The sequence below is a fragment of the Molothrus ater genome, chromosome 6 (assembly GCF_012460135.2).
Source record: "Molothrus ater isolate BHLD 08-10-18 breed brown headed cowbird chromosome 6, BPBGC_Mater_1.1, whole genome shotgun sequence".
In the NCBI taxonomy this organism is placed as follows: Eukaryota; Metazoa; Chordata; class Aves; order Passeriformes; family Icteridae; genus Molothrus; species Molothrus ater.
The window spans coordinates 8717608-8729097 of NC_050483.2; the positions used below are offsets into that span (position 1 = coordinate 8717608).

General features: G+C 50.7%; 4 protein-coding genes across 5 annotated transcripts; 3 read left to right on the plus strand and 1 right to left on the minus strand.

Annotated features, from left to right (window-relative positions):
- Positions 1–303: 303 nt before the first annotated feature.
- Positions 304–1260, plus strand: LOC118687657 (proto-oncogene Mas-like). Its single transcript, XM_036384753.1, has one exon. It carries the CDS (start codon positions 304–306, stop codon positions 1258–1260), a length of 957 nt encoding a protein of 318 aa, XP_036240646.1.
- A 2008-nt stretch (positions 1261–3268) lies between these two features.
- Positions 3269–4258, minus strand: LOC118686984 (mas-related G-protein coupled receptor member H-like). Its single transcript, XM_036383623.1, has 2 exons — positions 3912–4258; positions 3269–3872 (listed from the first exon to the last, which is right to left on the minus strand). The coding sequence occupies exons 1-2, from the start codon at positions 4256–4258 to the stop codon at positions 3269–3271; spliced, it is 951 nt and encodes a 316-aa protein (XP_036239516.1).
- Positions 4259–6039: 1781 nt separating this feature from the next.
- On the plus strand, positions 6040–7030 carry LOC118686986 (mas-related G-protein coupled receptor member H-like). The gene is given in 2 exon segments (XM_054515065.1): positions 6040–6645; positions 6647–7030. Coding segments are annotated over 2 exon segments (990 nt in total).
- Positions 7031–8995: 1965 nt separating this feature from the next.
- Positions 8996–11490, plus strand: LOC118686987 (mas-related G-protein coupled receptor member H-like). Of its 2 annotated transcripts, none has more exons than XM_036383627.1 (2): positions 8996–9145; positions 10460–11490. In XM_036383627.1, exon 2 carries the CDS (start codon positions 10570–10572, stop codon positions 11488–11490), a length of 921 nt encoding a protein of 306 aa, XP_036239520.1. In that variant the 5' UTR covers positions 8996–9145; positions 10460–10569. The 2 variants fall into 2 exon arrangements, with proteins under 2 accessions (XP_036239520.1, XP_054371225.1); XM_054515250.1 differs by having other exon boundaries at positions 10532–11490.

Consider the following 11490-nt stretch of genomic DNA (forward strand, 5'->3'; position numbering starts at 1 on the left):
GACACGTCCACAGATGGGGCAGCCACAGTTTCTCTAGGCAACCTGTGCCAGAGCTTCACCATCCTCCCAGGGAAGAATTTATTCCCAGTATCCCATCCAAACCCATACTCTGTCAGTGTGAAGCCTTCACCCTTTGTCCTGTTACTCCAGGCTCTTGGTCCCTTCCAAATCAAATTATTTTGAGATTCCATGAAGTCAAGTTCTAGCTACAAAGCCTTGGAACAAACCAAGGAATCCCTCTAGAAAAGTCACCCTGGAGTTACCACCTCTCCCCTCTCTGCTCCCAGGTCCAAATCACCCATTATGAGACCCTCAACCACACCAATGGTCCTTCCAACCACAGCCATCCATGCTCCTGGGACCAACCAGAGCGGGGCTGTGGGACAACCCGAGCCATCCTACACTGTGCTCAAGTTCATGGAGAGCTTCTGCCTGCTGAGTGCTGCCTGTGGGATGGTGGGGAACGGCCTGGTCCTGTGGTACCTGGGCTTCCGCATCCGCAGGAACCACTTCACCGTCTACATCCTGAACCTGGCAGCCGCTGACTTTGGTTACCTGCTGTGCATCGCCGTGGAGACCGTGCAGTACCTGATGCAGTTCAACGTGGGGGTGCAGTTCGGGATCTTCCTCTTCCTGGATCTCTTCATGTACGGCACGGGCCTGTACCTGCTGACGGCCATCAGCATTGAGCGCTGCCTGTCCGTGCTGTCCCCCATCTGGTGCCGGACGCACCGCCCGAAGCACCTGTCTGCCGTGGTGTCCGGTCTGCTCTGGGCCCTGTCCCTGCTCCTGAACACTCTGGGATATGTTCTGTGCACTGTCCGCCCCTCTCCCAGGGCCTGCCAGCGCCTGCTCATCGCCATCGGAGCCTTGGATTTCCTCGTCTGCGCACCACTCATGCTGCTCTTCAGCCTCACCCTCTTCCTGCGGGTCAAGTGCAGCTCCCAGCCCTTCCAAACGGGCCGGCTCTTCACCGTCATCATGCTCACCATCCTCTTCTTCCTCATTTTCGCTGTGCCCCTCAGTGTCCTCATCCTCCTGGACTTCTTGGGCCTCAAGTTTCTCTATTCCCCAGAGATTGGCTTTGTGCTGTCCTGTGTCAACAGCACCCTCAACCCCGTCATTTACTTCCTGGTGGGAAGCTACAGGGATCGGAAATTCCGGCTCACTCTCAGGCTGGCATTCCAGAGGGCCTTCCAAGACTCAGCAGATGACAGAGACGAGCGGGAAACGCGGGACACGATAACCATGTCCTCCTAAAATCCTGCCTGGAATGTCTTGGCAGAACTGAAGAACTCTGAGGTACTGGGGAAGGATCACCTCACCTGACCCTCAGTACCCTCTTTGTAGATATTTTAGGTCATTATTTTAAGTCCCCGTTATTTTAAAACTCCCTTTGGGTCATTATTTTAAGTGCCCCATATGGCACATAAGCACCTGGACCACAGAATTTACATGACCTGTATTTAGGACACATTAAAAGTTCCTGTTTCTTTCCAGTGATTACTAAATAATATTAATTTTATAAGGCTGAAATATCTTGGTGTCTGAATTTCATCAAAGAAATCCTGCTCAGGATAAATCCTTGTCATTCATAAACTCATAAAGTCTGTGTTGCTTTTCACTCACATCTCTGAAAATGAGATCAGTACCAACAATCCTGTTGGAAGCAGATGTAAAATTCCTGGAAGGAGAATCCATCTATCCCTCTTAACTTAGAATTCCCATCCCATGTCAGAGCACACACACAACCTTTTGTGGCTCACAGAGCCATTATGGGCTTCCTAATGTGAGCATTTCAAGGACTGAAAAGATTCACATACACCAAGTCCATTTCTTCTCTGAACCGGGGATGTTTCCACACCACAGAGCAGAAGAGGGCTCCAACTCCTCCCAAATTGCTTTAAAAATTTATTCACTGAGTTTCATCCTCACTTGTCCTGTATTTCAAAGAAATATGTGACTGGAGATTAGTATTTTATATTATTATATTGTTGCATGTTATTTTAATTTCTTCCAGCCCTTGGCAGAGTCGCAGAGTCTCTGCATTTATCTACAGCATGCATTGGATTGTAATTTCTTCCTTTAAAAGGACACATCAGAATCCATGGCTTTTAAATCTCCTTTACCAATAGAAATCAATCAAAGGATAGTGGGAAAGATACAGGAAACAGAACAAGGTAAATAAATACCATGATTTTCAACAAATTATTCTCCAAACCAAATCCTTTGAGGGGCAAAATGGGATTATTTATGCTATCAGACTACCTAACATTTATTCTTTTAACCAAAATTATTAGAAAAAGTCAATGTGGGTAATTTGCTTTGAAAAACCTCACAAAATCATGTTCAAAATGTTATCTTTTGCTATCAATTTTTTTATCAATTTATCAATTTTTTATCAAATTTTTTTATCATTGGGACAAACAAAACATTTTCGTATTGTTAAAAAGACTAGAATTCTCTTTTTTGTTGCTTTTTCCCCCCAAAGGGATAAAAATTGTATTTAAAGTTGTTGTTGTTGTTGTTATCTGATTTATCAGCTGATAAAAACACACAGAATGTAAACTCAGACAAATAATTTTTTTTAAATTAAGGCACAGGAAGAACCTTCCAGTCAGTGTCTACTGAAAAAGGACAGAAAAGCCAAATTTATTTTATAACAGCTAATTCCAGATGGTTTTTGGTATAACACTGCTGTGCTTAGGTGAATAACTTTTCCTCCAATGATTCCAGAGGAAGCAGGACCAGCCCTTGTGTGACTGACCCAAATATTTATGGGGATTTAGCACACCAGGGATATCCTTCTTCATCTGTCCTGTCCAAGCAAATCCTTTGTCATTCTCAGTATTTATTTTTTAGTTTCTCCCATGCTTTCTTATTTCTTCTGTTTCCCTCCCCTTCATTCTCTTCCTTAGTTTCCTTTTCTTCTTCGTCGTATTTTTTTCCTTTTTTTCTCTCTCTCTCCCCCTTTCTCCCTCTCCCGTTTCTCAGTCTTTTTCCTCTCCCTTTTCCCCAAATTGTAATTTTCACCCATCTCTTCCCCCTTACACCCCAAACCTCACCAAGCCAACACCCCTTGCTCTGCCCATTTTTGCAGACTTTGCTTCATCAACAGAGTTTATTCCCTGTGGATGGGGCAGTGAGGGCAGTTCCATGGGGAATAAACCCAGCTGGGGAACTGGACGGAGCCTGGCTAGATGGCTTTGGGTTGCCCTTATCTCCATACTTCTGGCTGTCTCTGAGGCGCCACATGTGCAGAAGTGCCTCACAGAGCTGTCACCTCCACCACAGTGTCCCCAGGGCCATGGCTCCCCTCGTCACTCCCGGCTTTCTCCTCGAACACGCTCCGCAGAGCGACTCTGACCGAGCGCTGGAAGCGGCGCCGCCGGCAGCTCCCCACCAGCACGTACATCACAGGGTTGAGGGAGCAGTTCAGCAATGCCAGGAACAAAGAGGGGTCTTCTGGGAATAAATCACCGGAATCAGGGAGATTGAGGAAAACCTCCACGCAGAAAGGGATGCCAAAGGCAAAGAACAGCAGGACGTTGAGCAGGATGGCCACAAAGAGCTTCCCCGGCTGCCGCCTCCGGGAGCCACAGCACAGCTTGAGGAACAGGAACAGGTTGGAAACCAACATCATGAGGGAAAAAAACACGCAAATGGCGAGGGCTACACCTGCAAGGACGGTCCCAGAGTCTTCAGCGTAGGTGGAGGTGAGGTAGAGGGAGCAAACAAAAGCCCCTGCGAGGGCCCAGAGGGCCCCACTGACGGCGGCCGAGAGGTGCCGGGGGCGGTGGCAGCGGTACCAGATGGGGCAGAGGACGGAGACGCAGCGCTCCACGCTGAGGGCTGCCAGCAGCCCCAGGCTGCTCAGGTCAAACATGTGGCACGGGAACCCAAGGACAAACACAAAACGCTGATAGTGATGGATAAAAGGAAACAAAGATGTGCAGAATGCTGCCAAGGACAGAAAAGCCAACAGAAGCAGGAGAAACAGGAGGAGCAGGGAGAAGTCTGCAACAGCCAGATTGAGGATGTAGACAGTGAAAGGGCTCTGCTTTGTGTGAAAGCCCAGGAACCACAAGACCACCCCATTCCCTGCCAGCCCACAGAGGGAGATCCCCAGGCACACCCCTGCAAAGGCAATCAGACTGGAGGGAATGCGGGAGCATTCAGATCTGACATATTCCTCCCAATCCAGAGATCCATAAATGGTGTTGTTCAGGGTGAGGTTTGTTGTGCTGTTCTCCTCCATGGTGAATGATCCTGCTCCCAGCAGTTGCCTTCTCCCTTTCCCACCACCTCCTAGGGAGAGATGGGGAGCCAGAGGGAAATAAGGGACATCAGCACTCCCAGTATTTCCCAACTGTCCACACAGCCCCACGCCAGCCCCAGGAAGAACCCCCACCCCTGCAGTGCCCAGGACTGGCTCCCAGCCCTCCAGCCCTGACCCTAGACAGGAATCTCCCACCAGACCATCCCTGGACTCCTACCTCCAGTAGGAACAGCACTGACACAGCAGCACCAGGAGAAAGGATTTGGGATGGCTGCTGGAACCACTGGCTTCAGTGCTTCAGTCTCGTGCCTCGTGCCTGGGTGCAGCCCTTGGCCCAGAGATCACATCCCATGGTCAGAGCTCCCCTCACAATCTCCCCACATCAGTGACAGCTTCCCCTCACATGTCCAGGGACACAGATCTTATCAGGAGGAGGTGGCCATGTCACTGCCTTCCTCTCCTCCCCCCAGTTCTTCATGAGGAGCTGCTCATCTGTTATGATCCCATTACTGCAGTCACTTAGACTTTTGAATTTTAATCATTTACTGGATCTAAAGCAATGAAAATAAAAGGACAGCACAGATAATATTATGTCCCTTCAGGTGCTGGGAATCCTGGGTCAAAACCCTCCTCTGGTGAGGACAGATCCTGTCCATGGAAGGGGTACTCCACTATGATCTGTTCAGCTATTACAGGGTTTTCTGAACCCCTCAGAAATTCCAGACTTCATTAGATGCCAACAGAGCCTCTGAGCAGCAGCCATGTGGATGAACACTGTCCTTGTGTCCACTTGCTGTGGGAAATCACCAGTGCCCAGACATGGGACTGCATGACGGCTTTGCCCACAGCCTCTAGTCCCATCCTGTCTAATCCCCATCATAAGCCTCATCACCCCTGCTGGGCATGTGTCTCCTCAGAGATTAGGTTTGTGGGGTACATGGTGCTGCCAAAGCGCTCTTATCTCCAAGTGGCTCCTTCCACACAACCTCAGCCTTTCACAGCACGGGGACTGGCATTTACCTTCTGCCCCTCTTTCATGTGTTTTCCATCTCCTTTGGAGTTGTATCCTGTGCTTGTCATCCCCAGAACTGACGGATGTGTTAATGCACAAGGTCCATGTGCTCTTCAGGGGGTCCAGCCTGGAGCTTCAGGATTTGGAGCTAGAGGAAGACTTGAAACAAGGAGAGAACTTAGGCTCAGCATCCATCCATGAGAGGGAGATGGAAGAAGGTGCAACTCCTGGAAGTTTCTTCCAGAAGGAAGTTGGAAGAAGTCTTTGAGCACGAGTTACATGTCACTACAGACACTGAGCAACTTGTGCTGTGTCCCTGGACATGTGAGGGGAAGCTGTCACTGATGTGGGGAGATTGTGAGGGGAGCTCTGACCATGGGATGTGATCTCTGGGCCAAGGGCTGCACCCAGGCACGAGGCACGAGACTGAAGCACTGAAGCCAGTGGTTCCAGCAGCCATCCCAAATCCTTTCTCCTGGTGCTGCTGTGTCAGTGCTGTTCCTACTGGAGGTAGGAGTCCAGGGATGGTCTGGTGGGAGATTCCTGTCTAGGGTCAGGGCTGGAGGGCTGGGAGCCAGTCCTGGGCACTGCAGGGGTGGGGGTTCTTCCTGGGGCTGGCGTGGGGCTGTGTGGACAGTTGGGAAATACTGGGAGTGCTGATGTCCCTTATTTCCCTCTGGCTCCCCATCTCTCCCTAGGAGGTGGTGGGAAAGGGAGAAGGCAACTGCTGGGAGCAGGATCATTCACCATGGAGGAGAACAGCACAACAAACCTCACCCTGAACAACACCATTTATGGATCTCTGGATTGGGAGGAATATGTCAGATCTGAATGCTCCCGCATTCCCTCCAGTCTGATTGCCTTTGCAGGGGTGTGCCTGGGGATCTCCCTCTGTGGGCTGGCAGGGAATGGGGTGGTCTTGTGGTTCCTGGGCTTTCACACAAAGCAGAGCCCTTTCACTGTCTACATCCTCAATCTGGCTGTTGCAGACTTCTCCCTGCTCCTCCTGTTTCTCCTGCTTCTGTTGGCTTTTCTGTCCTTGGCAGCATTCTGCACATCTTTGTTTCCTTTTATCCATCACTATCAGCGTTTTGTGTTTGTCCTTGGGTTCCCGTGCCACGTGTTTGACCTGAGCAGCCTGAGGCTGCTGGCAGCCCTCAGCATGGAGCGCTGCGTCTCCGTCCTCTGCCCCATCTGGTACCGCTGCCACCGCCCCCGGCACCTCTCGGCCGCCGTCAGTGGGGCCCTCTGGGCCCTCGCAGGGGCTTTTGTTTGCTCCCTCTACCTCACCTCCACCTACGCTGAAGACTCTGGGACCGTCCTTGCAGGTGTAGCCCTCGCCATTTGCGTGGTTTTTTTCCCTCATGATGTTGGTTTCCAACCTGTTCCTGTTCCTCAAGCTGTGCTGTGGCTCCCGGAGGCGGCAGCCGGGGAAGCTCTTTGTGGCCATCCTGCTCAACGTCCTGCTGTTCTTTGCCTTTGGCATCCCTTTCTGCGTGGAGGTTTTCCTCAATCTCCCTGATTCCGGTGATTTATTCCCAGAAGACCCCTCTTTGTTCCTGGCATTGCTGAACTGCTCCCTCAACCCTGTGATGTACGTGCTGGTGGGGAGCTGCCAGCGGCGCCGCTTCCAGCGCTCGGTCAGAGTCGCTCTGCGGAGCGTGTTCGAGGAGAAAGCCGGGAGTGACGAGGGGAGCCACGGCCCTGGGGACACTGTGGTGGAGGTGACAGCTCTGTGAGGCACTTCTGCACATGTGGCGCCTCAGAGACAGCCAGAAGTATTGGAGCCTATGGCTCTGAGCTCAGTTCTGTTCCTGTATTCCCCATGGAATGACCCTCATTACCTTGGCCCCAAGGAATAAACTCTGATGTACTGATCTTTTTAATTTTGTTGCTCCCCTGAAATCAGATTTGAATTTTTTCTTTTTGTCTCTTTTCAATGTGGCAACTCCTGCCCAGATTTTATTGAATAAACAACATCAGGGATTTGCTGCAGAGTTTGTCCTTGGGAATCAGCATCAGAAACTGGCTCATTTCCTTAGTTTTTCCAATTCTAAAGCCTCTGGATTGTCTGTGAGGAGGGCAAGTATCTGTCTCACACCAGAGCTCTTCCAAAGGCTAGTGCCTACAATGTCTGGAATGAGCCATCTGTTGACATTTCCAAGAACTGCTCATTCATTCTAGGAAAAGCAGTTTGCGTCAGGTTCCTCTTAGCAACCCTAATCCTGAAATCTTGTCTTTGAACAGGCTCAAATCACCACCTCGCATTGCACAGGTGGATTTTTCAGACTCTGCAGGACAAACCCTATGATTTCTGTTTCAAGTATAATTTTCCCACATAATACCCCAATTTCAGTGGCACTGGACATTCACCACACAGTTTCTAAGAGGATTCATGCAATAATTATTCTGTGTGTGAGCTGGAGCACTGGCACACAGCAGAGGGATGATTTGGGATGTCAGCAATGGCATCTCTTCTGAGAAGAGGCAAATCCATGCTGCTCTCTTGGCTTTAATCCTTAGAAAGTTGCAGGTTTCATCTGAGTGACCTTCTGCACTCCCCCAGCAGTCAGAGAGCAGCCTACAGTGAATTCCAAGGAATTCCTAGAAAGCTGAGGTGAGATGATTCCCACCCAGGCTGACACGTGCCTCAGGGATCTGGGATGCTCCTCCTGGAAACTGCTGGCCCTGGGACCAGAGCTGTCACCTCTCTTCCTGCTGACACCGTGTTTGTGTCCCCAGCTATGGCATCTCACATCCCCTCACCAGCCCAATCCTTTCAAGTGCAAATACTTCATCATCCAGGAGCTGATGGGGCTCCAGGACAGTTGGGGAGGGACTTTGGACAAGGGCATGGAGTGACAGGACAAGGGGGAATGGCTTCCCACTGACAGTGGGTTGGGTCAGATTGGATATTGGGAAGAAATCCTTCCCTGTGAGGGTGATGAGGCCCTGGCACAGGTTGCCCAGAGGGATGGGGTCAGGTAAAAACAAACACAAGAGCTCCCATGTCGGAGGAGGAGGAGGATGAACCCCAATGATGGGCTGGAAAGGGGATCACAGAACCCCTAAACCTGGTCCCTCACCGCTTTCATTGCGTCATCAAGGCGATTGGCAGTAATCAGGGTGGGCTCTAAGTGCTGCTGACCAGGCTGCAAGCAACTGAGTGCTGTCCTTCCCTTGGGCTGTGTGAGCCTGCATTGCAATGACAGGAATGGGAATTCTCAGCTCAGTTTGCTTTCTTGGGGCAAGGGAAAGTTTTGGCAATGATCCTGAAAATCAACCCAGAATGGGAGGTGTTTCTGAGAAGCACACAGATGCTTGCACAGTGCTGTGAGCACTTCCAGCACTGCCAGCAGCATTCCAGCACCACCAGCCCCACCAGCAGCTCTCTGCTGCTGGAGGGACAGTGACCCCTCAGGATAGATAAATGAGGAATGGTAGAAACCTCCTGAGAGAGGGGAAGCATTTGGAGAATGTCCCATTTGGAAAAGAGTTTCTAATCAGGAGGAAATGAGGAGCCATTCAAAGAAATCTGCATGTCGGGCTACTTCCGCTATGGCAGGAAAGAAAGGTCCAGACAAATAACACCAAGGAACGTAAATTCTGATGTAGGCAAAGATTTAATTTGTGGCTTTCCAACCGAGCCTTGCAAAACAACAGCAGGACAGAGAACACAGAGGAGCCAGGAGGATGGGAATGGGGAGCTCCTGGTGACCTGGGCACTTTCTCCTTCATGTCCCTGACCTGCCAGGAGCTGCTTTAGCACATGGATCCCAAAGGAGCAAGAGGTACCAGGAAGCGCCGCTGATCTGCACAGAGCCCTTTGCCTGCTGCTGCCCCACAGGGAACAGGTCAGTGGAATGTTTGCCTTCCTCCCTACCCCACCTTCCTCTCCTGCAGCAGCTGCTCTGTTCCTGACACCCTCTCCCACTGACCCCAGGGCCCTCCCCAGCTCCTCTCTCTTCTCCTGTGCATCCCGTCTGTGTCCTAATACTGAAATGGGCCACAACAAACTTTCTAACACAGTGCAGAGCATGAGAAAGCAGGAATTCTTGACCTGTACAGGACACAGAGGGATCTCTCCTTGTATTGAGTGGATGGTCAGACTTTACAACAGGGTATTAATCCATTAGAACCACAGGTAGGCTTTGAAAATTTTTTATTTTCTAATACACAAACACCATTTTCCTAGAACTCATTTCCATGCATCCACCTCCTCCCGCAAGTCCTTTTATGATCCTGGAGGTTTATTCAGAGGGGTCTCTCTGCTGGTCATATTCAATGAATACTGCCATATTAAAGGTGCCCTTGCCTTGAACTTTTCCTCTGGCCATGCACTGTTGCTTCCTGTTCCAGAATTTACCCCAAAACCACTGCAGGCCTCCTGATCTGTTTCTGCACTGGTTCCTGCCATGTTTGTCATCCTGTGTGCCAGCCTTCACATCCTGTGAGAAACAATTGCCCACTTTTTTAAATTTTGAAAGATTCATTAAACCTTAACAAAAAATGCAACCAAATGACTGAATAATCAGAAGCAGGCCTGGCAGCTTCCCTCATGGCTGCCCACCACGTGTCTGGCTGATCTTCAAGATGGATGCTTCACCTCTGATAGCCTGGGGGTTGCATCAGCTAAACCTGGCCCCTCCCAAAGTCTGTCACTCAGCCCTTCTTTGTGTTTATTGCTGGAGCCTGCTTTCTTGCAACTTGACTCGAGGGTCAGGTGTTCTCATGCTGCACCTCTTCCCCCCAGCAACAAGCTTTTGTACACCCCTTCTTTCTACCTGTCCTGGATGACTCAGGCTCTCTGATGGAAAGAGTACAGAGGGGAGAGAAGGGGACTATGGGGAGAACAGGGGACATCTAAACAACAGACTACAATAACATAATTATATATCAATCAAGCTTCTCTTAATATTCACACAGTATTCATCCCTTAACTGTGAGAGCCAGTCATCTCATTATCCATCTATAACACATCCTTTAAAATATTGGCCACATTGCTTTGGAACAACTTCAGAAAAACTGAAACTGTTTATTTTCTGTATTATTTATCAGCCTCCTGCCAAACAGCCCAACCCTCCCTCCTCCCTCTCCCACCCCACCATTTCCACCGCCCTCCTCCCCTGCACATCTCACTCCTCCCCACTGAATCCTTCCCACTGCAGGAGCTGCTGAGGAGCCGCGTAGTCCATCCCTGGATTCTCCAAGCACTGACTGCCCATCCACTCTGACCACAGCCAGGGGCCACATCCCACTGCCTGCCCAGCGTCCATCCATGGAGGTGACCACCCTGTCCCCATCTCCTGCCTCATCCACTGAAGGAGATCATCTCTGTGAGACAGATGTCACCACCATGGCCATACACAGTGTGACCCTGCTCATCTGCCTCTGTGGGCTGGCTGGGAACGGGGCTGTCATCGGCCTCATCAGCCTGAAAAGCCGTAACTCTGACTTCTTTGACCTGGCTGTCATTGACTTCTTCTTCCTCCTCTTTGTGGTCACCTCCGCCCTCCTCTTCCTGGTGGAGGACGTGTCCTGCTCTCCTATTCTGCCCGAGCTGTACCTGAGTTTCCTCTTCCAGTTTTCCGTGGTGTCCCTGTACTGGGGGCTGTTGTGGGTGATAGACAGCAGCGATGTGTGGTATATGAACATGCTCTTCTGGCTTTGCTACTGCTGGGAGCCTCCCCAGCGCCTGGTGAGGGTGGTGGACAGTGTCAAACACTGGACCGTCTTCGCTCTCTTCACTGTCATTCCCACGGTGACATTCCTGTGCCCATCACACCAGCAGGAGCACTGCCGGGCAGCTCTCATCTCCATGAACACCCTCATCCTGCTCCTCTTGGCTGTACCCGTGCTCATTTCCAGCACAGTCGATTTCATTAAGGCCAAGCGGGGATCCCAGCAGGAGCAACTCCAGAGACGCGACATCGTTACCTTCCTCATTGTGCTCTTCACTCTCCTTCTCAGCCTCTTCAATTTCCTGCAGCAGCTCGGTTACATGGCTGTGTCATCCCAGGTTGTTTTCCTGCTCGCCTGCATCCACAACAGCATCAAACCCTTCATCTACTTCTTGCTGGGGAGGTGCTGGAGGCCCTTCTCCATAAAGTCCCTCCAGCTCTCCCTCCAGAGGGTGTTTGAAGAGCCAGAAGAAAACTCTGCCCACAGTGATGATCCTGCCATGGACACGATGGTCTGA

What these genes read in the sequence shown, in the direction of transcription:
- LOC118687657 (XM_036384753.1), top strand. Translation starts at nt 304, where the DNA reads ATGAGACCCTCAACCACACCAATGGTCCTTCCAACCACAGCCATCCAT.
- LOC118686984 (XM_036383623.1), bottom strand. Translation starts at nt 4,258, where the DNA reads ATGGAGGAGAACAGCACAACAAACCTCACCCTGAACAACACCATTTAT. An exon ending in CATCACTATCAGCGTTTTGT is followed by an intron (nt 3,873 to 3,911) that starts GTTTGTCCTTGG and finishes GTTTGACCTGAG; the next exon opens with CAGCCTGGGGCTGCTGGCAG.
- LOC118686987 (XM_036383627.1), top strand. Translation starts at nt 10,570, where the DNA reads ATGGAGGTGACCACCCTGTCCCCATCTCCTGCCTCATCCACTGAAGGA.